The sequence below is a fragment of the Panthera pardus genome, unplaced genomic scaffold, assembly GCF_024362965.1.
Source record: "Panthera pardus isolate Hobbes unplaced genomic scaffold, ASM2436296v1 HiC_scaffold_8, whole genome shotgun sequence".
NCBI lineage: Eukaryota > Metazoa > Chordata > Mammalia > Carnivora > Felidae > Panthera > Panthera pardus.
Genome location: NW_026527013.1, coordinates 55,550,959 through 55,576,816, shown reverse-complemented (window position 1 = coordinate 55,576,816; position 25,858 = coordinate 55,550,959). Strand labels below are relative to the sequence as shown.

General features: G+C 54.6%; 1 protein-coding gene across 4 annotated transcripts in view; it reads right to left on the bottom strand.

Annotated features, from left to right (window-relative positions):
- The window catches only part of GRIP2 (glutamate receptor interacting protein 2), a 95,236-nt gene that overhangs the window by 37,864 nt on the left and 31,514 nt on the right, over window positions 1–25,858 (bottom strand). The window contains exon 1 of one of the 4 annotated variants that reach the window (XM_019433640.2): window positions 20,024–20,205. The exons of 1 other annotated variant lie outside the window; for it this stretch is intronic. In XM_019433640.2, coding sequence (XP_019289185.2) covers window positions 20,024–20,078 — 55 coding nt within the window. In that variant the 5' untranslated portion in view covers window positions 20,079–20,205. Of the gene's footprint in view, window positions 1–5,290; window positions 5,423–20,023; window positions 20,206–25,858 lie in introns of those variants that run through there. 2 more of the 4 variants (XM_053897195.1, XM_019433641.2) reach the window with 2 other exon arrangements.

The following is a 25,858-nucleotide window of genomic DNA, read 5'->3' as shown; positions in this document are numbered from 1 at the left end:
TAAAATGGGGGTGTATCCCCCCACTGCTGGCTTTAGCCAAGCCAGTCTTGAGAATTTGAGGGAATTATTTATAGAAAATTCTATGGGGGTTCAGACCCTTGTCCTCCTCCCTAGCACAACGTGCTCACTCTCTCCCGCTCTGTCTTTTTTTTTTTTTTTTTTTTTTTTTGTTCTGGGACTTGGTAATTATATGCCTAGAGATGAAGGCTTTTCAAAAACATCTTTCTCACCAATTTTCAGCTGGAAACGTGCATAAAAACAGAGATATTTTTATCCGCATGTTTCTTTTTTCCTGTCTCCTCCTTCCAGCAATGGGCAATTATGAGCTTTTGCCTTCAGTCAATCCGTCCTGTAAGAACTCGCTTCAGAGGGAAATGCATTTCCGCAGCGAAGCCAGCCTGTCTCGGCAGATGTGGGCTGGCCCCGTCAGGGAGCAGAAGGGAGCGAGGACACGCAGTGCCCAGTGCAGGGTATACACCTGGTCCCAGGCCCCACGCTGCAGCCAGGGGTGGGTGGGTGGGCTTCTTTTTTATTTTATTTCTCTTGAAAGCTTTGTTAACTTGCCTTCATTATCCCTGTCTCTCTGGGGCTCCAGGGAGCTATTGAGCTCTGACAAAGGGCAAAGGAAGTCTGCCCCTGGCCAGGCCGCCTGTGCCAGGATCCCGCCTAAGCAAGAAAGGGGCGCGGGAGGGCGGGGCGGCAGACTCAGCCTACTGAGCTTGGTTCTGTGGGTCTCCAGGAGGGAGCATTTGGCCTCTGAGGGGGGGCCACTGAGAAAACACATGTTCCGAGGCTCAATCTGGGGCGAACAGGAAATGACTGCGTGACACCCAGCCACCAACGGGGCCAGCCCAGCCCCGCACTGATAAGAAGGGGGGCCCCACTTTCCTCTGGGCCCAACGTTGACTGCATTCAAGTACAGTACTCAGGGGCCCGTTGCTGACCCTGGGGCAGCAGCCGCTCACTGCTCCCACAGGCCACCTGGGATCTACCAGCCCCAGCTCCGCTGTTCCCACCTCTGCAGGCATGGCTGGTCCGATGGAAAAAGGAAGGACGGACTTTGGAGTTAGGCCAACTTCAGAGTCTGATTCTAAACCTTGCTGCCCACTGGCTAGGGATCTAGGACCAGCCGCTTCTCCTCTCTGAGCCCCAGGCTTCTACTCTGCACTGTGGGGGGCAAGGGCCCGCCTCATGGGTTGGTATGAGGAATCTAGTTAACATTATAGGGTACACACAAGCCATGAAACACGGGAGTTCTCTCCCTGTCCCCGTTACTGACCTCGTTAGAAAAGTTTTCATAGATTAATAATGGTAGCAACTCCTTTTGATGAAGTGCTGGGTGTTGTGCTATGCACGTTATAAGCATCGTCTCATTTAATCCTCACTACCCTCTGAGATGGTATGATCGTTATTCCCAATTTACAGAGGGGGAAACCGAGGCACAGAGAAGTTACCTGACTTCCAATGGTAAGAAGCAGGGTCAAGATTTGAACCCAAGCCGTGTTCTATGAACTTCAAAATTATTACCACTTTAAGGGTGCCTGGGTGGGGCCCAGTCGGTTAAGCATCCTACTCTTGGTTTTCGACTCAGATTATGATCTCACAGTTTGTGAGTTCGAGCCCCGCATGGGACTCTGTGCTGCTTGGGATTCTCTCCCTCTCTCTCTCTGCCCCTCCCCTGCTTGCTCTCTCTCTGTCTCTCAAAATAACAAATAAACTTTTAAAAATTAGTACCGCTTTATCCTCACGATAATCCTACGTGGTGGGTGCCATTGTCATCCTCATGTTCTAGATGAGGAAAACGAGGCACAGAGAGGTTAAGGGACTTACCCAGGGTTACACAGCTCCTAAGCTCCTAGTCATGGGCCCCCTCCAGCCTCCTACCTCCTCCTACCCTATGACAGTCTTGGGGAGTCACCAATGAAACCATTTTATTTCCTGGCGGTGGCTGCCTAGAGCAGTAAAAACTCATTTCACTCCGTGAAGAGTAAAAGCAAAAGTTCCTGCCACAAGTGACAGTCCCTCGGCCTCCCTGACTTTGCCAGATGATACGCGTCCCTCCGCCAGCTCCCTCCACTCCAGGTCCCGGGTCTTCTCGCTGTTCCACACACCAGACTTGTGCCCACCCCACGGCCTTTGCACCGACTGTTCCCTCTGCCCAGAATGCACTTCCCCAGACATCCACAAAACTCCCTCCCTCACCTCCTTCAGCAACTTGTGGAAATGTCATCCTCTCAGGAAGATCTTCCCCAATCAGCCTGTTTGAACTTACCCTGCACCCCACCACCACCTCCCACACCTCCATTACTCTGTATCTTTCTTCATGCACTCAACACCATCTAACAGATCTCACTTTTGTAAAAACTTAGTGATCTCATTTACTATCTTCCTCTGCCCACTAGGATGTCAGCTCCAGAGGGCTGGCGTTTGGTTGCTGTGTCCGGGAAGGAAAGCATGGCATACGGTAAGTGTTCAGTAAATAATCTGGAATTCAATTCCCACTTACAGAGTAGGAGAATGAGGATCAAAGAGGTGGCATGAGATTTTTAAAGTCATAGAATCGGAAGAGGCAGAGCGAGGATGCCAATCCAGGCCTCCCTGGATCCATACTGTGGCCTCTGTGGTGGAGGGCCTGGGGTTGCCCCATGGCCATAGCCCCTGCCATGCAGTAGGAGGTGAGGCCTGACAGAGGATCCAGGCAGTGATGGTGAGAGCCCCTCAGAGGAGTGGGCAGCCCAGGCCACAGCAGAAGGACTACCCTTCCCAATCTCTACAACACACATGCATACCCTGCCTGAGCCTTCCCAGGCCCAAGCGATACTCACTGAGGCCCAGAGGCCCTGGGAACAAAGACCACTTTGTGGCCAGGAGTCAGAGGGGAGTGAACACTGGGAGGGCTGGGGGTGGGGCTTCCTGCCAAAATCCGCATTCAGGCCTCCAGTGCACCCAACCCTGGTCACATCCCTTTCCGCAAGGGCTTAGGGTTAGTGGGTGGTGAACGAGGCTCCCGGGGCATATGCAGGCAGGAGTCCATCAGGGGCAGAGAAAGGGCACTGGGTAGTGCATTCCACAGACCCCAACCCCAAGCCAGGCTCTCACTGAGGAGCTCTGCAAGTGGCCTGACTTCTTACGGCCCAGCCTTCCCTGCAAAATGTGCAGGGTGTATGGAGTGGCCACCTGTTGGCTATCCTTGTCTCCCCTGCTCCTGGGGAGGCCACTCGACCAGGCCTGGCCAGCCAATCAGAGGCCTAGTGATTGTTCAAGGGTGAGCATGTGATCCAAGCTGGGCCAACAAGAGCTGGCCCTGGGATGTTTGCTGGAACTACTGGAAACAGGTTCTCTTTCCTTAGAGACGACTGTCCTGGTTGACCTTAAGCTCAAAGGTCATGGGGCCCTCTGGGCACCTCAAGGAAAGGAAAGAGTCTGCCTGGAAATGAAGATTGCCTAAACCAAAGCAGAGACCCAGAGTCCTAATGATGTAAACTGAGCACCTGGATCCCACTGTACCCAAGCTCCACCTTTGGACTTTTCTAAAAAAAAAAAAAAGCCTTAGTGCTGAACATCAAATGTGGCAGGTGTACTCAAGAGGCTCTGTGGCCTGGGAAGGAGTCTAGGGTGGGGGCTGCTGTGGTGAGGATGGGGGTCCAATAAGTCAACAGAGAGAGAAAAAGCCAGGGAGATGCCAAGATAAGCCTTGAATGCCAAGATAAGGAGCTGTGATCAGATTTGAGTTTTAGAAAGTTCCCTCCTAGGGCAGGATGGGAAAGTGGGGTGGAGGCTAGAAGGCCAAGAAAGAGACTGGGGCAAAGGTCCAGGCAGGCAATGCTGAGACCTGAGCCTAGGTGGAGGCCACAGGCCCATGAGGCCCATGAGGCCCATGAGGTGAGGGAAGACAACCTCCCTGGCAGTGCTCCAGGGGGGGTCTCCAGGGCGCTGTTGCACTTGTGGCTCTGATCACTGGAGGACAAGGTCACCCCACTCACCTGGGCCTTAGGTCAAGAGGACAGATATACCCAGGCCAGGGGAGCAATGCCTCCATTTACAGTGTAGTCACCAGGAGGAAGCCGGGGCAGACCACATGGGGAACATCCCAGCTTTGCTACTTCTGGCTGTGTAGCCTTGGACAAGTCACTTAACACCTCCATGCCTCAGTTTCCCCAGCTGGAAAATGGAGAGAAAAATAGTACCAAACTCACAGTATTGTGCAAATTAAATGAGAAAATGCACAGAAAGAGCTTAGAACGGAGCCTGGCACAGAGTAAGATCTCAACAGCTATTAGCTACATTATTCATGTTATTATCTGGGGGCCAGGGGGTGACCCTGTCCCTGCCCCTTGCCATGGGGGGTGGGGTGGGAGCCTAAGTTCACCGGGCCCTCTGAAGCAAGATGGAGGTAGCTGTGCCATAAAAGTCATCTGGGGCTAGTCCTGCTTGGACACTGCACTGTAGCTGTGGGGCCTTGGGTGCACCACCACCCCTCTCTGAGCCTGTTTCCATCGGTCCACTAGGACCACAGCCCTTACCCTCGGAACTGTTTCAAGGAGGTACCATTAAGAGTATGTTGAGTGTGGGAAGGGATTGACAGGGGTAGTCCCAGGGCACTGAGTGAAGGATGACCGGTTCCTGGCTCTTGATAAGCCCGGGCTGGGGTCAGGGGGTAGGGCAGGAGCAGGGTTAGGAAGGCAGCCCGGCAGGAGAAGGCTGGAAAGACAGGCGGCCAGACGGACAGATGGAGCAACCATGTCTGCTCCAGAGCCCCTCCCACAGCGCCCATCCTGGGCCCACTTAGGAATGTGGCAGCTGTGTGATACCTGCCCCACTGCATTCCCAGGGCCCCAGGGCTCCCCAGCCAGACTCCGAGCCGGGCCGGGGCTTCTGCCTCCTGCCGGGAGGTGCAGCCTCCCGCCTGCTGTAGGAGCCCCCTCTACACCACCCTGAGCTCAGCCTCTGCTCTCACATCTCTGGGCCGGGAGCTCACTCCCACCAGCTGATGCCCATGCAGAGAGGGGATGCACCTCCCTGAGGCACCTCTAAGGGGCTGAGGGCTGCCCTCTGGAACTCCAGATCTGCCTGCTGCCCCTGCTGTGCGGGACAGGGGACAGCCCGGGGGACTCAGTCTCTGGCTGCAGGACAGCAGCCCTCTCATGGGCCCACCGGGGGCTGGGTGTCCCAGCCCTGCACTATCTCGGGGCTCTGGGTCTCCAGGGAGTGGCCATCCTTGTCTCTTCTCTGGGCAGCAGTTCCGGAGGGTTCAGTCCCATCACTCTGCCTACAGGTTCCCATTACTCACCCGCCTCTCCAGGGGTCTCCCGGCTGAGCCCACACAGCATGTCTGCTATTGTCTCCTCGGCTGCCCACCAACTCCCTCGGGAGCCACGCTGCTCAGCCCTCCCTCACCCTCCCCGGGGAGGGGCTGTGGGAGGGAAGCTCACGGCTCCCACTGGCTGGGCACCGAGTCCACCCACTGCAGCGGGCGGCTCTCTGCTTAAAGGGGACACGGCCACTGTATGACTGGCTCCTGGATGTGGTTCTACACCCCCCGGGGCCCACGGTCGGAGTCTAGGTGAGGATCTCTGAAGATGGCATGTCTGGGTCCTCCCGCTGGGTCCCCAAGCAGATGGACCCCTGGAGCCAGTTCTGTTCCTAACTTGCTCTAGGACTTTGGTAAGTGACTGCTCTCCCCAGGCCTCAGTTTTTCCATCTAGAAAAGAGGAACAGTGCCTTCCAAACTTTTTTTTTTTTTAAGTAGCAGATTCCAACAGAATCTCGTACAGAATCCCAGGACACAAGCCAGATAAAGTGCAGCCATATGCCAAAGAGCATTTGCAGGACTCAGCGTTAGAAATCCCTGAGCTCAGAGCCCCCTGGGGCTCTTCCACTGACATTCCAACTACCTCCTCCAGGCCTCAGTTTCCTTTTCTGTAAGGGAGGGCCTGGGGAGGATGAGCCCAGCAGCCTGCCCCACGGAGCACTCCCCCAGCCTTTGGGGAAGACAGAGTAAGATGGGCAAAGGATCCGCCTGCCTTGGGCTTGATGGGCAGGGGCAGCTGGTCAGAATTCCAGCCCCGGCTGGGCCTCAGCCCTGCACACTCCTACATTCCTCCACGCTAGCTCAGGACTGACTCTGCCAACCCTGATGGATGCACAAGGCCCCTCCTCCCAGCTGCTTCTGCGCTCCATCCCACCAGTGTGTGTGGGCACCTACTGAGGGCCAGACCCCGCACAGGTGCTGGGAAGAAAGGTGGGTGATAGGGACACAGGGTGTCAATAGCCTGTATGCCTAACTCCTGCTGAATGCAGAAGAGAGCAACACAGATGAGGTCCCAGATCCCATGGAGAGTTTCCTGGATACACAGAAACAAATGGAGCTCCAGTTTGTTCTGTGTCCTGCAGTAAATGAAAACGTACAGTACCGTGGTTGGGGACTGGAGGCTTCTTCTAGGTTCCTTCCCGTTGCCCACTTCCCAAGGCTGCCTTCTTCTTAGGGTGACTCCACATGTACCCTAGGGGGCAGGGTCCGGGTTCCAGGTCAAGCTCACTGGGCCAGAAGTGAGGCCAAGGTCTCAGCCATTGAAGGGGTAGTGAGCATTGGGTCAGAGAGGGGGGTCTGAATTGGGAGGAATTTGCTGGGAGAATCAAGCCAGGCAGGGAAGGGGGGGGTGCAGGCTCTCAGGTTGGTCCATGGTACCCAGCAATAGTCAGGACAAGGCTCTCAATGACCATGAGCAGGACGCTAAGGGCCACCGTGGGGTAGTCCCAGCTCCATACCAGGCAGGGACGTGGCCCTTCTCAGCATGTGAACTGCCCTTAACAGACTCTCACCCTCTTCCCCTCACCCCTTATTTACAGCTCCCTGAGGGGCCAACTGCATGGTGCACAAGCCTTTAGAGCTACATCCGTCCCTTCTTGTAAGAAAATATTTGCTCGCCACACAGATGCATTTAAATGAGCGATGAAGATTGGCGATCTCTCTTCCTGCTCCTTTGGTATTTACTTTTGTGGATGAGAAGCTCCTGGAAAGGTCACGCCGTGGGTTATGAGAGAGCTTCCGTGTGGTGTTTTTCTGAATGCCCGCTGTGCCAGGTGCTGGGGACTGAGACACCAGGAGACAGGTGGGAAACAGTGTCTTCCCTCTGCCCTCTGTCCCTGCCATCCCACTGAGCACATTTTCCACTTGATTTTATCCAAGAGTGAGTTTGGAAGCAAGTGCTGGTCCATTTTAGAACAAGGCAGGGTTTAAATAAATATCTGGCACAAAGGTTAAGTCACCTGCCCTAGATCTCCCAGCTATGAGGGTGGAGCCAGGTTCACACCTAAGAGTCCTCGGACTCTTGGTTTCGGCTCAGGTCATTATCTCACGGTTTCGTGAGATCGAGCTCTGCGTGAGTTCGAGAAAAGCCTTGCTTTTCTCTCTCCCTCTCTGTGCCCCCGACTTGTGCTCTCTCTTAAAATAAGTAAATAAACTTTAAAATTTTTTTAAAAAAGAATGAAAGTCACTGCTGTGTGCCTCTCGGGATTTCAGGGGCTAGTAAAGGTTTCCAGAAGTGCAGATGAGGAGCAGTTGGCTCTGTTGGGGTTCCACCAAGGAAGCGTTTTGAGTCTGACTTTGAAAGATGAGAGGGAATGTGCCCAAGAAGGGAAAAGCCATTACAGGTGTGTGTCGGGGAATGCAATCCTGGGTTTGAGAAGAGAGGGGACCAGACAGGAAGTGCACGTGGAGCCAGGCGTGAAGGGTCTACTAAGGCTTCCCAGGGGAGCTCCTCAGCCATGCAGACTCTCAGGCCCCACCCTGGCCCACTGAATCAGAATCTGCATTTGAACAAACTCCCTGGGGGACACATAGAAGTTTGAGAAGTGCTCTGTTAGGAGTTTGGCTTTCATCCTGTAGGCAACGGGAGCCAAGGATGGTTATAGAGCAAGGGAGTGAGAAGGCTCTGTAAGGACCTCAGACCTGCGGCACCACCTGAGGGACAAGGGAGGGGGGCCTGGCAGTGAGCAGCAAGGGTCCCTTCTGGGAGCTGAGAGCAGGCGAAGCTGCTGTCGGTCCTGCTCCAAAGACGACCCCTCTCATCCAATGAGCGCTGCCAAACTTCAGGGAAGCAGAGGAAAAAGGGGACAGATTGCTGGGTGTGTAAGGTGGCTAGAAGCCAGGCCTGCTAGGGATCCGGGCCGGCAGCAGCTCCCAGTCATGTTTCCAGCACTGTGAATGGGCAGACAGGAAGAATGGACAACCTAGGGGAGGTGGCAGGGCCACTGAGCCGGTGGGCAGACCCTCCACGGTCAGCGGAGGCCCTGACACCCGCACGTCCTTAGGTTTTGTAAGACAACTGGAGGATGGATTGCGGTGTGACCTGGGGCATGCGTCCAAGCCTCTCTGGACTTCAGCTTCCTCGCCATATAGCACCCACCCCCTAGGGTAGGGAGACCACATGTTAATAAGTCAGAAAGCACTTATCTGTCCACTTTCCCGCCAAGACTCTCATATACCAACGTTGTGAAACAGACCAGAGAGGAAAAACTTGGAGGTGGCTGAGCACACAGGTCAGGTGCGCCCAGGTTCGAGTTCCGGCTCTGCCACCCTTGAACGATGTGACTCCGGGCCAGTCACTTCTGTGAAGAGACTTGGAAGGGCTGAGCAGACTGTGACTGTCCAGCACACACGACCTCTTCCCTACACAAAGCCAGGCCTGCGGGGCCCTTCTTAGTGTCTCTTAACAGGGTGCCACTGGCATGATACTCTCTGGCGTGTCAGGTTGTCCCTGCAGGACACCCTTCGGGACTCCTGGCACCCCTGGACCCCGCCCACCCAGGAGCGGTGACTGCCACAACTGGGACGGAAAACTGAGACCCAGATGGGGCCGTGTCTGGGGACCCCCACCAGCACAGAGTGGGAGCCTGGACCCCAGCCTCCACCTTTCCTCTCAGACCCCAGGGCTGAGTCCACCATAACCACAGGGGAGCTGTACCAAGCCCGCCAGCACCACCACCCTCCCCGACGGACAGCCGGAAATGAAGTCTGGGTGGGAACGAGGCAGAGACGGCGATTTGAAGACAAGACAGATAAACCCTTTATTGCTGTTCTGTTGCTTCTTCCTCCCCCTCTCCTCAAACCACCCCAGAGGCCAGGCCAGGACAATCACGGCCCCCTGCCTGGTTGGTAAACATTTCCACGAGGTGGGTCCCCATTTTACAGCTGGGGAAACTGAGACCCAGCCTGCCCTTCCAGCAGCCACGGGCGAGGCACGAGTGACCCCCGTCTTAGGAGGTGCTGTTTGGCCGCAGCCCCCACTCCGGCCACGCTGTTCCACACACACCCCCACTGTCCCTCAGCTACTCCAGGGCGGGCTAGGGAGAGCTTCGGGGGTAGTGCCACGTCGGTGGGCGGCTCCCAGGCTGTGGCCCCAGACACCTGCCGGTTGCCAGCACCCTTCACCGCAGCCTTCCTCCAGCCGTGGAGGGCACAGCGGCATGCCAGCCAAGGGGACCCGGGCGACAGGCCGTGTGCTCAGACTAGGGAAGGGGGAGGCTCTGGGATGTGAGAGGAACCACAGAACCAGGTGGTGCAGAGACTTTGTGTGCCGGGCCTGACTTTCAACGCTGTATACATCTTTCCTCACTTCATCCACAACACCTGCACTTCAGCGATGAAAAGCAGGGGCCCAGAGAAGGGAAGCCCCTTGCTCTTACTCACACAGAAGGGGAAGGAAGAACTGGGATCTGAACCCAGGTACTCCTGATGCCATCTGCACCAACACCCCAACCCCAAGCCCCCTGAGAAAGGCACACTCAGAAGCCCTCTCCCCAGCCCAGAGAGATACAGGAAGGACAAAGGACTGGGGGGGAAGGGGGAGGGCCACGCTGCTGCCCCTGGGGAGTCTCTGGGAATCTCCTAACTGGAGAGGGTCAAGAGGCACCAGCCCAGGCCTGACTGTGAGTAGGGCATCTCCCTAAGGCTCCCTCTTGCCCTCTGTATTTCCCGACACCTGCAATGGCTTCCCTCCTGGAAAACATGACATGAGGCCACAACCGTGCAGAGGGCCTCCCTGAGCCTCAGGTTCCTCCTCTAAAGTATTGATGAGATTGTCCATTCAAAGGATTCTTGTGAGAAACTCGGTGAATAAACAAAACACCTAGAAAACTGTCAAGTACGGGGCCCACAGAGGTAGCTAGGGTGATCACAGCCTTGCCCTGTCTCTCTGGCCACTCACGCATTCAACGAGTATTTATCATGCACCCACTACCTGCTAGAATCTAAGCTTGGCCTAAGCTTTCTGCAGTGAACAAAATATGATAGAGCCTACCTCTCTGGCTGCCAGTTCAGGGGAGGGGCAGAGGTCAAAGGAGAAAAACACACAAGTATAGATACATAATGAGATGCTGCTGAGGGGAGCCGGGACAGCACAAGGCAGGGGGGGGTCAGGGAGCCTCTCAGGGCAGGTATTGTTCAGGCAGAGGTGAAGGATGGGAAGGGGAAGGGGAGACATCGGGGGCCAGTGCAGCTGAGGCTGCTGGGTAGACAAGGAGTCAAGATTCTGCTTTGGGCATGAGGAGAGCTGCTGAAGGGTTTTTAGCAGGGTCTTTTGTGATCTTATTCCAAATGGTGGCCAGATGGAATGGGCTGCAGGGTCAGGATGGCATGGGGCAGAGGTGGGGACAAGAGGGGAGGAAAGCAGAAAGGCACCTTAGAGGCAGGAAGCCTGGAACCCAGCGTCTCTCCTGAGGACACTGGGGAGCCATTGAAGAGTTTAGAGGGAGAAAGGGATAACTGCCTTAGAAAACTAACTTGACTGGGTGCTAAGAGAGTCACTGCACAGGATGAGGGCCTCCGCTGACCTCAGTCCCACCCCCCATCATGCTCCTCCCCACAGAGTCCGCTCTGACTCTGCCCACCTGCCCTCTCACTGCCTTTCAAGCAAAGGGAGCAAAACGTGGGGCACCTGGGTGACGCAGCCGGTTAAGCGTCTGACTCTTGGTTTCAGCTCAGGTCATGATCTCACGGTTTGTGGGCCTGAGCCCCGAATTGAGCTCTGTGCTGACAGCACAGGGTCTGCTTGGGATTCTCTCTCCCTCTCTCTCTCTGCCTTTCTCTGTCTCTCTCTCAAAATAAATAAATAAACTTAAAAAAAAAAGCTTTAAAAAAAGCAAAACATAAAAATAAATGGGCAAGTTGTCAGGGCTTAGCCCTGGGAAAGAGCAGTGTTATGCATTCCAACCTCAGGAGGTCAATGCCACCCTGGCAACGGCTCCTCCCTGCCCTGCCCCGGGGAGAACCCTGGGCTGGGTGTCAAAAGACCAGGTTCAAGGCCCAGCAACTGCTCACGCAGGGCCTACTCCATGCCAAGAACGTCACATGTGATGTCAGAACATCAGCATCTCTTGCAGAAGGAACTATACCCAAAGAGGATCTGCTATAGGCCCAAACATAGCAAAGGGGGCCAAAGAGGAGGAGTCAGGGAAAGCTGCCTGGTAGAGGTGGTGTCTGAGCCAAGCCTTGAGGGACAAAGGAACCAGACACTCAAAGATGAGGCAGGAACGACATTCGAGACAGAGGGGACAGCCTAGGCAAAGGGCGGGAGATAGAAAGGTGCACAGTATATGTAGGGAAAGGCACCAACCAGCATGGCTGGGGTCAGAGGACCCCAAAGAGCAGGTGGGCTGGGCCGGCAAGTGGGGCTGGGTCCCAACGACACAGAGACCTGCTTTGGAGGAGGGAATGCACTGAATGGGGCATTCCTGGCACCGTGGCCACCACATGCATGACACTTAGGGAAGAATGGTCTCAAGCTGTCAGGAGCAGCGGATGGAGCTTCTGCACACTGGAGCCTGATTACAGCGACACCCCCTGTATTTGATGAGGATGTGGGAGGGGAAGGCACCGCCCTCAAGCTGTGCCCTCGAGTGACAGAGTGGAGTGGGAGACTGAACTGGGGCTCAGCCTTGTGGCGAGCACTATGCCTGGAATCCCACCTTCCATGTTCTAGGTCAAGCATTACCCTTGTCCAAATGCATATGCCCCAGAGGAAAAAAAAGGTCTAACATGTACAAAGCACCTACTGGATACCAAGCACTTGATGTTTAGTGTGCTGCAGAACCTTTCAAAAGCCCTGCTGCTCCCATTTGAGGAGAAACTGAGGTCCAGAGAGAAGGGAGGGACTGGGCCAAGGACTCTAGCTAGTACAGGCCAAGGGACAGATTGGCAGAATCAGGTACTCCCTCCTCGGGTCCTTTACATGGGCCTTTCCCTCCTTCTGGAAGTCTCTCCCCACATCTAAAGATGAAAATCTGTACAGCCCAACCTAAATGCTGCCTCCACCAAGAAGCCCACACTGACCACACCAGGTGAGTCCCCTTCACCTCCTCCCAGTCTTTCCACCGATGCGTTTGCTCACCTGTTCTTTTCCACCAAACAGGGGCCCCTGGCTATCTTGCTTATTGATTTCAAACCTATATCCAGGGCTAAGCTCAGCACACAGTAAGTGCTAGGATAAATCAATGAAAAACAAATGGTGATTAGGCATAATCTCTAGATTGCTATGTTGGAAAAGAAAGCAATAATTCATCCCCTCTAACACATCAACACAGAAACGTTTTCTGTTGTTTGATATAGTTAGTATACCCCCACGAATGGAAAGCTCACCACCTCCTAAGCAGCCACCCAACTCCTGAAGAGTCAAAGGATGAGTCGCTCCATTATCCTGAGCTGGAGCCTGCCTCCCTGTGGCTTCCTGTGGCTCCCTGGGGCACCCAGACCCCCTGCCCCAGGACTGCCCTGCATAGAGTCAGGGGCCCTGTCTGGACCCGGGCCATGGCCTCTGAGCCCTGGCAAGAGAGGGAGGCCACCGCTCAGGATCTGGATGTGGCTTCCACCGCATGGTCCCACGAGCAACCATCCCATCCCGAGGGCCTCCCCTGGGTGTGTGGCTGGAATGAGTGGGCGGCCACACATCCCAGCGTTCTGGGGCCATGCTCACACGTGCATCTTCAATCCCTATGGATTTCGGCAAGCCTTTACCTCCAGTGTGTCTGCACCAGGCCCACGAGGCTGGGATAATCACCTCTTTCCACAGATAAGGAAACTAGACTCCAGAGGGGCAAGAGACTGAGGAATGCAGGTGTCTGGCTCCAAAGCCTTAATCACAGTTCGGGAGCCACACGTTCTCAAAAGGGCTTTGTGTGAGAGCCTCATTTTATCTCGTGGCCTCCTGGTGGACCTGAACATTGGAAGAGAACCCTGGAGGCAGGGGCTGATGGGGCGCCTCAGGCAGGGTGATGATCTGGGAAGGCCCACCCAAGGGTCCCACACAGCTCATGAATATCCCAGGAGATCCGGGCAGCAGCTCTCCCACTGGGGAGTTGTGGGGTGGGGGGGCCCTGCAGGGTTGGGGGTGGGCCACTTGTTTGAGGACAAGGCTTGACACTGAGATTCCTGGGCCAGTGCCTGCTGCCTGCCAGCTGAGGCCTCCCACGGCTCACGGCCCCTCAGTGCTGTTTAGGAAGAACCACTGGGAGGTTGCCAAACCGTGTCCAGAACTGGCTGCCTACCTCTCCAGCATCGCCCACCCTCATCCCCAGCATCACACACCCTGAGCCCTTTCCACCTCCCAGCCTTCACACTCATGGTCCCTCAGGAATGCCCCCTCCCTCATCCCTTGCCTGCCTGGCCAAATGCTGCAAGTCCCCCAGGCTGCCCACTGTCCCTTCCTCCAGGAAGCCTTCCCTGATCCTCCAGCTGCTGATGCCTCATCTGGGTTCCCAATGCCCTCGGGCACCTCTAGGTCCCACTTCTGTCCACTCACCAGATGTCCCACCCTCTTTGCCCATCTATCCCCAGATGAGCCTGACACCAAAGTGGTGAGGAACATTCCAGACTGCCCTCCCAGCCTGTTAGCATCGCCTCCTCCAGCAGTAGTGCCATGGGAGCCTTAGCAGAGCCCTGGGTTCAAGTCCTGACTCTACCTCTGACTGGTTGGGTGACCTTCAGCAAAAGTGGCCTCAACCCACTCATGTGTAAAATAGGGGTGCACGTATGGGCTGGAGCCGGGGTTGGACCTGTGGTCTCTGGGTGCTATTTCAGCTCTGACCTCAGCTAACCTGGGACCCCCTCACCCCAGTCTCTGTCTGAGACTCAAGGATCCCCAACCTTTTCCAAATCTCAAACAAACCTTCCTCAACAGACTCATTCTGCAAACGGGGCACCAAGACTCAGCAAGTGGCAAGGACCTTCCCCAAGGTCACCCACAGGGACCCACTGCCCCAGTTGTGCGGCTGTGAGAGGTTGCTGAGTGTGTAGCCTCCCTTGGCCCGCCTACCTGCCCACATATCTGCTTATGAGTCACCATCACCTCGGCCAAGACGGCGAAATGTGGGGGCTGGAGACAGAAGGTCAGCCCAAGGAGAGCAAATGGGTGGATGGGGGGAAGGCAGTGAGGGGGTTTCCAGCCACTGGAGAGCACAGCAGGGGGCACAGAAGGGAAACTGAAGCCAGGAAGAGCAAGCACCTGCTGAAGGACCCCAGAAAGTAGAGTCAGCCTCAGTCTCCTGTCTAATGGATGTTCTTTCTGCTCCATCAGGCCATTTCCCCAGGAAGGGAGACAGGGCCCGCAGCTTTCACAATTATCCGGGCAATTAAGACAGGCAGATGGTCCCACTGGACCGAACATTCAAGCTGACAAATGGAGACAATGCTGGGACATTAACTGACAAGATTGGCACTAGTTCTGGTGGGTGACATGGGCAAGGTGAATGTGCCATCAAGACGGTTCACTGCCTGGAATCAGGAAAGGGCCCAGCTATTCTGCCTCTGCTCAGACTTCCCCACACCCTGCCTGGGCTCAACTCTGGGCTCTGCCCTGCAAGAGGGACACACACACAGGCTGGGACATGGACAGAGATGGTGACCAGGTGGGGAGGGGTGAGAGACCCTGAGAAATGGGGCCACTTAGCCTGGAAGGGCAATCTTGGGGAGGCACCAATGCTGTCTCCACAGGGCTGTCTTGGGGCAGGGGGAGCAGAGGGAGGGCGGAGAACCTTGAGGGAGCCTGGGGAAGACAGACCAGCAGCCACATGCTGGGAATACAACAGAGAGGTCCCTTCTTGCTGGCAGGGCAGCCAGATAACTGACCACTGAGAAATGCCCCTGTGGTGAGACATTTGGGCTTGGAAGTCAGACTGCCTGGGGGGCAGGGGCAGGGCACAGATTCCACCATCTCCTTCCTAGCTATGTGACCTTGGAAAGTCACTTCTTCTTTGGACCTCAGTTTCCCTACCTGCAAAATGGGGCAATTTATACCATAACTCACAGGGTTGTTGTGAAAATAAGAAAGTACATGTGAAGTACTCAGCATAGCACTTGACATACAGTAAGTGCTCAGTAAATGCTTGGGGAACAAAGAACAGGACCAGAGGTTTGCACTTTATCTCTGCCTTCTTGATAAAAAAAGAAATCCGTGGTCTCTGAGACACTGCAGTTGATCTAAACTTCTGGTGCCCTCCCCAGTCTGGGCATGGAGGAGGGCAGAGGCCTAGGAGCCGGGAGCTGTTCAGGCGCTGGAGGGAGGGGCTGGCTTCCCCATTGGGAATCAGATGTGAGACCCCAATGCAGCTACTGCACTGTGAGAAATGCCAGGAGCCGGATGTGGAGGCGAGATAGAGAGCCTCATTACAGAGGGGAAGGAAGGAGTAAATAATTCATCACAGATGTGCACCATGGAGGGGGTGCAGGCAGAGAAAGCTCGGGAGGGTGAGGCACAGTCCCTCCCTGTGCCCAGGAGGTGCCATGTAGCCAGCAACAGGGATTCCTGTCCTTAACCTTGGGATAACCTTGTTATCCCTAAAATTGCCCACTGCTCCTCTAATACATCCCCTCTCCTCACCCGGGCCTGGGAGGCCAGATAATAACGCCCTTGCTCAGAACCTCTTTGAGCCCATACCCTCTGTCCTCTTTCAGCCCCTCTGCTCTAGCCTTGCCAGCCTGGGAACAACCAACATGTTCATACCTCAGGACCTTTGCACTGGCTGTGGCCTCTGCCACATCCTCCCCTGGATAGCCATGTGGCCTCCCTCACCTCCATAAAGGCTTTGCTCTCATGTCACCTTCTAGGTGTGGCCCTCTCTGAAGACACCACTTAAAACCGCACACACTACCCACATACCCCATCCCCTCTTTCTGCTTTATTTTTCTGCACACACGTATCACCGCCATACATTTTCCTCGCTTTCCCGCTGCTAGAATGTCAGCTCCACAAGGGCCCGGATTTAGGTCGATCTAGTTCCCTACCGTATGTCCCCCTGGGGCCTAGAACAGTAGTTCTAACACACAACAGGTGCTAACAGATACCTGTTGAAATCGTGAATGGCAAAGCATAGTCTACTGCCTCAACATCCATCAACTCCACCTACCCTAGAGCCCTAGCTCCCTACCTCTCACCTGGACCCCACCCTAGTCCCCTCCCTGCATCCTCACCTGTAGTCTGCACTGTAGCCAGAGCCTATGTTAACACAAAAAGCTGTTCTCCCCTCTCTCCTGCTCAGGGACCTTCCATGGCTCCCACGGATCTCTGGACAGAGTCCAAACTCCATAACCTCCTGCCTCCTCCACCCTGGCTCCCTTCTCTCTTTACACTCTTCACAAAGTTCTCAGCTCCCTGAGGCAGATCTTTGAAGCTTCAGATATTTGTACTGGCTAGTCCCTTTGCCTGGCAAACTCCTATTCATCCTTAAGAACTCCGTTCAGGGGGGATTTCCTTGACCTCGCTCAAGCAAAAGCATTTCTCTCTTCTCCAGGTACCAAGTGGACCCATCCACCCCCGCCCCCACCCCATCCCACTGAAGTGCCAACATCATCTACATATCATTTCCTCCTCCCCCAAGCCCTCTGGGTCAGGAACTGCAAGTGATCTCCTTCGGGGGCCCTGACACCTAGCACTCTGAAAATTTCACCTCAGTTGTCCTTGCAGCCTACCCAAGGAGGAAGGGTCTAATATTAACTCTATTTTACAGACAGGAAAACTGAGGCCTACTAGGCCCAGTTGCACAGCTGGGATAAATCCCTGGCCGTTGGCTCCAGAGCCTGTGCTCTGTATATCTTTCCTCCCTCACATCCACACACAGCAAACAAAATCCCTCACTCTTTGAATCAAACGTGACCATTTTATGCCCGCAAAGGCCCAAGCATAGCCCCATAGGAAACCTTGATCTGATAGCCCAGAATCCTCTGGGGTGATGCCATCATTATGCCCAGGCTAGGAAAGAAGGCACAGTGGCCTGGGAATGTCTGCGTCCTCTGCAGACACTGGGGTCCAGGACATGCATGTTAGAGTCAGGCCAGCGCCACAGGCCCCTCCCCACCCCCGAGGGCTCCGTTTCCTCACTGTCCAGATGCGGACATCCAGACACTTTCAGGGCTGTCTGAGATGGAGCAGGGCCGTGTTTCCATCTGTGCATGCACGTTAGGTGCTCCCCCTCACCTCGGAACCCTGGCCAAAATTGGGGAAGCTGAGTCAGGACTGAACACCTCCTGTCTCCAGTCCCGGCCTGGGCGGGGAGTACAGCTCACAAATGTGAGCAAAGCCTCAAATCCCAGTCTGAGGGACACAGGAGGGCTCTCATCTGGCCGCAAGGCCCAGAGACCCCCACCCTTAAACAATCACAGGGTAAAGAACTTAAGGGTCTTACCCAGAAAAGATGGGGAACAGGAAGGCCTACTAGAAAATACTGGCTAGAAGTGGGAAGATGTGTCCTTAGGCATTAAAAAAAATGCTTTGGAAACATAAACTGAAGAAACACCTCCCCTTCCTCCGATCTTCCCCCCTTGAATCCTTCTCCCTTGAGCTTTTACATTTTCACAAATGTATGAAAACAAGTTCCCTGTGCCTCTGACAGAGCCCCCGGCAAAGAAGTGGAGAGATGTCAGACAGGAGCCTGGCACACGCCAGCACACCGTGTGCCCCCAATTGGGGTGCGCTCCCCCCTCTGTTTTGTTACAGGTCTGCTGGTCCCAGACATCACCCTGGGGTCAGTGGTGTGCATATGGCTGGGGTGGGAGTAGGAAGCGAGTGGTTACATGAAATTCAAAATTACCAGGTGTCTACTGTGTGCCAGGCTCTGCGCTAGTCTTTCCCAATCATCACTGCAATCTCAGAAGGGTGGCCTTTCCTGGGTCCATCGTCTAGAAGAGGAAACTGAGGTTCTGAGTGGGCTGCACAGGAAGGAAGAACGGGGATAGCATTTGAATCCAGGTGGGCTATGGATAATGCAAGTACTTTCTCCACCTCCAAGGGGGCAGAGCCTGATCCATAGTATTTAGTTGGCTGTTCTCCAAAACCCGAGGACAGCCCGGGATGTATCTGTCTATCCCTCCAGCCTAGGAGGATCCCACCCGGTTCTCAGGGTCTGTGGACCTGAAGAGGAGGACAACAGCCTTGACGGGGCAGGGGACTTCTCCCTTGGAGGCGGTCCCAACACAGGAGTCCCTGGAAAGCCCCAAAGGAAACTCTGTTCCTGATACTCTCCAAGTTTTTCCTGCTCTGTTGTATGGAAGGGACTGACAAAGGCCTCTAGATGTCAGACCAGCAGCAGCCTGCGGGCAAGTACAGAGCCTAGAGTCCCTCTGATACCCCCAAAGACCCTACTACCTTACCCTTTGACCACTCCTGAGGCAGCCCCTCTGTTTGTAGGCTCCTCCGAGTCCAGAAAATGTTCATGGCAGTTAGGAGAGCTGGCTTGAGAGAGCCTCTGAGTGTTGCCTGTGTAGCCTAGAGCAAGCCACTTACCCTTTCTGTGCCTGTTTCCCCGTCTACACAATCGGGATAAGGACGGGACCAACCTTGCAGAGCTGTTGTGAGGAATTACTAAGTGAATGTATTGCCTGGCACACAGTGGCACTGAATTAATGTCACTGACTGTTTCTCTTATTAACAGCATGATTATTCTTAGTTCTGAGGCCGGCAACATAAAAACTGTGCATCCACCGTCTCTCACCTCCCCTCCACGTTGTCGACGGACAGATGGCAACACAGGGAAGCCACAGATGAAACCTAGGGTCACACAGCTTGGGCAGCTTGACTCCCAGCTGGACACTACTCTGACCCCGACTCACCCTCAGCCTTTCCCCCCTCCCGGGCCCCCTCCTGGAGCCGCCTGTGCAGGATGGGGCTTTGCACACAGTGGGGCTCAGCACACACTCCATGTCACCCAGGGTCAAGTCTTGCCTCCACCCACGGCCCCCCCGGCCCTGAATGCCCACACACAGCCCTTGGCCCCCACCCCCCGCCCCCCCACACATAGCAACCCCGCCGGCCCAGCTCGACCAAGACAACCTCATGCCCCAAACAGAAGGGAAAATAAAGGCCATCAGCGACATGCCATGTGAGGGGGACAAGGAAAGGGACTGTGACACAGGAAAGCAGAGAGGAAGAGAGACAGACGCAGACAGGGACCATGAGAGAGACACAGAGAGAGAGAAAGAGAGAAAGAGAGAGAAGAACAAGACAGAAGGGGAGAGAAAGACAAGGAAAAAACAGGTTGGGGCAGAGAGAAACAAAGATGAGAGAGAACCAGACAAAGAGAGAGACAGTAAGAGGCAGAGAACAGAAAGAGACAGAGGCAGAGAGAAAGATGGAGAGACAGAGGACAACAATCTGAAAACAATATGGTCCATGAGACTAGATTAACAATTAAAAAAAAAAAAGATGGACAGAGAGACAGAGAGACTCAGCCAGACAAAGAGATGGGGGGTGGGGGCGGTGCAGGGACAAACCGTCGAGAGATGGAGAGGTGCAGAAGGCAACAGAGCCGGCTGGGCAGAGAGAAACCAGACACACACACAGATTGAGAAAGAAACCCGGAACGGAAGCAAAGCCCAAACAGTGCCAGAAGAGATGGGGTGGAGGCAGAGATGGGGCAGGGAAGGAGGCCCCAGGTCCCCAGGAGCCCTCAGCCTCTGCCTTCCAACCGGATCGGGTCCAGCCGCCCAGCCCCTGGGCAGGCAGCCGGGCTGCCCCCTGCCCATCTCCCCACTCAGTACCTTTGGGTCGCCGCCTCACCACGCCCAGCCGCCACTTGAGCGACACAGCCAGCATCAGCCCCTCGGGGCCCTTGGGGCCCAGGGCCAGGGACACGACCTGCCCAAGCCTCCCTGCGCTCCTGGAGCCAGGCGCTCCTCTGTGCGCTCCGCTCCGGAGCCGCCTGTGCTAACTGGCAGAGGCTGGGCGCTCCCAGCCTCCACCCTCCCGAGTTGCTAAAATAGATAATCCTCCCCAGAGCCAGCAGCGGTGGCATCGGCAGTGGCATCTGTGGCAGCAAGTCCCTTCCTCCACCGCAGCCCCAGCTAGGGAGTGAAGCACCAGGGCGTTCCAAACCCTGGGGCAAACCTTCATGGGGCACCCGGCCCGAAACCGCAGTCTTCTTTCTCCCAAAGCGCTCACCTTGCCTACCCCTTCTTTTGCCAAAATCTGCAGATCCCCCTCCTTCTGCCTTCCCCAGGCGGTGCTATTTGAAGCCCCCAGGCCTTTGCACTTGCAGGGCCCTCCACCTCAAATGCCTGTCCTGTCTGGCATGGCACCATTGAACTTCTGTGCCTGGGAAGGTCTGCTCAGACTTCAGAGACCCCTGATGGCTGGAAATCCTTGCTATCGGGTCTCAATAATGCTTTCTGTTCATACTAGGTTGAAGCTGACTATCCACCCCTGAAACCAGGAGCTCCCCGAAACAAGGATAGGGTCCACCTGTCCCGTGTCCCCTACACTCAGCACAGGCATTCGATGGGGTCGCTGGTGCATAATGATGAGACCTAGGCCCTGCCTCTTCACTCCTTATCCTGACAATGACTCTTGTCTGTAACAGAGAGAATCCACCCGGCTGGCTGACTGAGTGGAGTGGATGGGAGTAACGAGGAGTGCTCCAGATATTCAGCAAGAACTCAATAAATGCATCTGGTATCTCTTCCTCTTGCTGAACAGAAAAGCTCTGTCCTAGCAAACAGTGAGGGGAGGAGTCAGAGATCACAAGTCTCTGGAGACCTGAGTTCGAATCCTGGCTCAGTGTGCCCCACTGAGCCTGTTTTCTCATCTGACTGATGGGGCTAATAGTTCCTGTCTCTCATATAGTGGGGCCTGTATGAGCCTGTGCACAGAGCACTTAGTTGAGTCCTGGCACACAGTAGGGGCTTGATAAATAATAAATCACAACTATTCATATTATGGTTATTCTACATGCAGCCCAACACCTGTGTGTGAATGGAGACAGGAAATCCATCAAAGTGACGGCCCGGCTAAGGTCAGACAAGAAAGTCAAGAATCCAGTGCTTTCCATGCACATCTTAGTTAAGCCTTCCAGTGCACCCGGGTGGTCCTAGGATCATCCTCACTTCCCAGATGAGGAAACTGAGGCTCAGAGAGGTACAAGACAGCCTCAGGCTCACACAGCATGTAAGTGGCAGAGTCTGATACCAGCTGCCAGACTATGCCACCACCGCAGCCAGGCCGTTAGGGAGCTCTTGTTAAACCCGTACTGTGTGCCAGGCTCTGTACTGAGCACCCTGCCGGCTTTGCCCTGCCCAGAGCCACGCAGACTGTTAAGCAGCAGAGCCAGGACAGGAGCCCAGCCAGTCCGAGTCCAGAGCAAGAACTCTGGCCAAGAACGAGGCTGCCCCCCACCTCCGTCGCTGCCTTTGGTGAGAAGATAAATGGCCCCAGTGGTTTCGGGCACACGTGGAAAGTACAATAAATAAGGATGCACAGAGAGGGCATTGAGGCAGCGGGGGCGGTGGGGGGGGCGAGATCCAGCAGCCTGGCCTAGGAGGGTTTCCTGTCACCAGTATACCCTGGAGGATGCCCTGCAAGTGTCCCAGGCCCCACAGGTGAAGACGTCCCCCGGGCCAGAGCCACACATGGATAGAGAGGTGGGTCGGCCCAGCCGGAGCGTTGACACTGGGGTCACACACACACACCTGGGGATAGAACCCAGCTTGGAAACTCCCTGCCCGTGTGGCCTTAGGAAAGTTTCCCTTGGTTTCCTCAGCTGCAAAATGGACACAGTGACCGCACCTCACCTGCCTCCAGGACTGTCACGGGTCAGAAAGGAAGCTCTCAGGGCAGGGTGGGACAGGGAGCCTGAGGATGTTAAATGGCCTGGAGAGCAATCACAGGAGTGTGTCAAGATCTTATATGTTGTGAGGAGGAAATAAGATAGGGTGAACATAAGGGCGCCTGGGTGGCTTAGTCAGTTAAGCATCCGACTTCAGCTCAGGTTATAATCTCGCGGTTTGTGGGTTCGAGCCCTGCGTCGGGCTCTGTGCTGACAGCTCGGAGCCTGGAGCCTGCTTTGGATTCTGTGTCTCCCTCTCTCTCTGCCCCTCGCCCATTCTCTCTCTCTCTCAAAAATAAATAAACATTAAAAAAAAAATAGGGTAAACATAAAGCTCCCAAAACAACCCCTGGCACACAGTAAGTGCTCAATAAATACTACACGTAAGGATTCTCATTAAGAGCTGTTGGTAGGTGTAGCAGAGGCTTCAGTTTAAGTGGAGTTCAGGTTTAAGAGATGGACCTCGGTGCCTCAGGCAAATGAGCAGGGCAGGTGAGCCACCACGGAGGCCCCGGGAAAGAATTTATCCTAAAGAAAAGGAGCCAAGAGAGGTGAACACAAGACAAGAGTCCCTATGAGTGGGCCTGTGTGCATTGTGGTGAGCCCCGGAGGGAGGACTGCGGGAAGGAGTAAGTTTATTTCCCTATCTCTTCCCAAGTTCAAGGCCTCATCTCGAAGACAGGATACACCCAGAAGTCACTCCAGCCCAGCCGCTCGGAGCTGATTTGGGAGGTGGCTCCTTGGGTCCCAGAAGACCCAGGTCCTCCTGAGAAGCTTGCTGGCTCTGTGCTCGGTGCTACACCAAAAGCAGAGCTGAGGAGGACACGATCCCTGCACACTAAGGGCTCCCGGACTGTAGGTGCTGCTTCTCTCTGAGTCTCTTTCCCATCTGAACCCAGGGGACAGGAATGTGCACCTCCTGGGGCCCCAGAGAGGAAACAATGACTCCACGTATCAGAACACATGTATGCAGTAGGTGCTCAATAAACACCTTTCCCCAGGCGCAGGCCAGCTTCTCCAGGTGGTGAGCTCTCCGACAGCTGGCATCTGCGGGGGCCCCCGCTGTTCTGCCTCCTGCTCCTCTTCTTCCAGCAGTATCACCCATTTTCCCCGGGGAGCCCCTCCGCTCCCCGCACTCAGTGTGGGGAAAGCTGGCGCCACCGCCCATCCCCCCAAGGAGAGCGCTTGACCCAGAGCTTGGCGATGGCACACTCCCACCCCACCCCTGGTGGCTGGCTCAGGAATGAGCACATGGCCCAAGTAGATCCAATGAGAGATTATTCTGGGATTTAGGATGAAACTACTCAGAAAGGGAAATTCCTTCCCCCCTGAGGGGGCCGGGGGTACAGAAAACAGCGTCAGTCTGGAGCTGCTGGTGGCAGAGAGAAAGGGGAGGGAGGACTGAGGCTGATCACACCCTGATGATGTGGTCCTCTCAGCACCTGGAACCCACCACACCTTAAGTTGGCAATATCCCTTTCCAGTTACTTTAGCCAATAAATTCCTTTCTCTGCTTAAGCCTGTTTGGGTTGGGTTTTTCGTAACTTGGACCCAAAAGAGTCCTGGCCGATCCAGTGCCTCCCTCCTCTAAGAGTCCCAGATTCCAGCACAGACCGGGGACTCAGCAAATGCACAATGAGGGAATGATGAACAGAACATGGAGTGATATGTTCATATCTCCAAGCTGCCTTCAGGGCCAGTCAGGGAGGCAATGGAAGGAGGCCTCAGCTGCATGATGGGTTCCTAGCCTCCAGCGAGCAGTTGGCCTGGCAGACAGCAGAGTCCGCAGTCAGGAATGGAGATCTAGGGTTCTGGTTTCCAGGCGCTTAACGCTTGTCTGTTATCTCAGACACACCTGCCAGGCGCCTCCCTTCTGTGGCCCCCAGATTTTCACAGGGCTCCTTTTGCAGAAATGGCAGCCACAGGGACAGTGTGGGAGAGCACAGGACCTCTCAGAGGAGAGGAAACCAGGGGTGAACACCAGATCAGCCCAGAGGGAGGGTCAGGAGGCCTGAGCTCAGGTCCAAGCTGGCCGTGGACATCTGACCCTCTCAAAAATGAGCGGACAGAACTCAAAGATGGGCTAAGAGAAGGACACCAATCACAGAGGGATGCAGACCAGCCTCTACCCCTCAGATTCTGCCTTTTCCATTCCTTCTCAGCCTCACAAAGCCCCAGAGGCAGGGGCTGTTGCCACACCCGCCTGCTACCAGGAACAAATTAGCATCTCATCAGACATGCCTTTAATCTTCTTGGGGCTGGCCCTTTCTTCCCCATGGGCCAAGTGGTGACATTTCTGCCTCCCAGCTCTACTCATCTAAGTAAGACAGAAGCCCTGAGGCTCTGCAGGCAGAGGAGGGGTGGGGGTGGGGCAGACCCCTCTTCATCACTTCTCCAGGCTTGGGGAGGGGGAGGACAAGGGCCATCTATCCATCCATTCACTCATTCAACAAACATTTATTAAGCACCTTCTGTGTGCCAGGCCCAGAGGTATACAGCCATGGGCAAAATCAAGCCTTCATGGATATTCTGGTGGGGGGGGGGCAGAGAAGAAATGGCAAATGTAATAATTAAGTAAATTTGCAGTATGCTAGAGCTGAAACATGCTAGAAGTAAATAGAGTGGGGTGAGGGGTATCGGGGCACAGAGGGAAAGTAGTAAGGGGGTAGTCTCCCCAGAACCCAGACTACCGTCTCTAAACATCTTTTCCCACTAAAAGGGCCCCCAAGGGCCTCCGGAGAAGTGGCTGATTCCAGGACTGGGGAGGAGAAAGTACAAGATGAGCCTCGAACATATTCTGGCACCAGAAAGTAAGCAAACGCTCCAAGTCTGATGGGGACAGGCCGACGGGACACAGAAGCCAGCTTCAGGGGGCTCCCACCGGCTTAATCTGGGTCACTTTGAGCATCAGAAAGAATAATGACTGCAAAGTGTACAAATTCATGTGCTTGTGATTCTCAGAAGAAAAAAAAAACAATCTCACTGATCCCTTTGGAGGTAGTTAAGGCACCAGTTCATTATTCTATAAACAGATATTGAAGGTAAAAAATGAAGCATTTATCCTGTCTTCTCGTGTGAATGGTATTTGGAGGGGACCTAATAAGGGAAAGTCATTCTTAGCAGAAAAACCACAGCAAATAAGTGCAGAGGAAATAACAGAATTGGAAAACCACTTTTCTGCAGTCCTAACGAAATAAAGGATGCAACATTGACCATCCGTGGAAGGCTGAAAGAGACCCTATGACAGAGAGACAAGCAGACAGCATTTGGCCCCCTGGACCAATCTTAGCATCACCCAAAGTGGAACACTCTGGAATTGTGTACCTCCTGATAGGATGTGGAAGGAAGCCCACAGCACCACCCATGACATATTCCTGCCTACAAAATTAGACCTGAACCAAATCCAGCTTTAGACTCGAATACAAGTTGACAGCGAGTACAGGGGACAAAAGAATGTATGAAATGACACCATGAGGCATTTCCACAAGACAAACAACCTGGTTATCCCAAGAAATAATTAGAGTGAAAAAAACCAGGGTGGGGGGAGGTGGTTGCTACAGATTAAGAGAGAATTGAGACCCATCAACCAAATACAATCTGGGGACCTTAGATTTGCATAAACTGAGTGTGACAAGACACTGGGAGCCAACAGGGGTAACTGCACAAGGATTGAGTATCAGCTGATGTGGAGAGATTCTGCTTAATTCAGTTGGGTTAATGCTGTTCTTATAATTACACTTAGGAAAAAGTCTATTGAAGATACACATGTAACAAA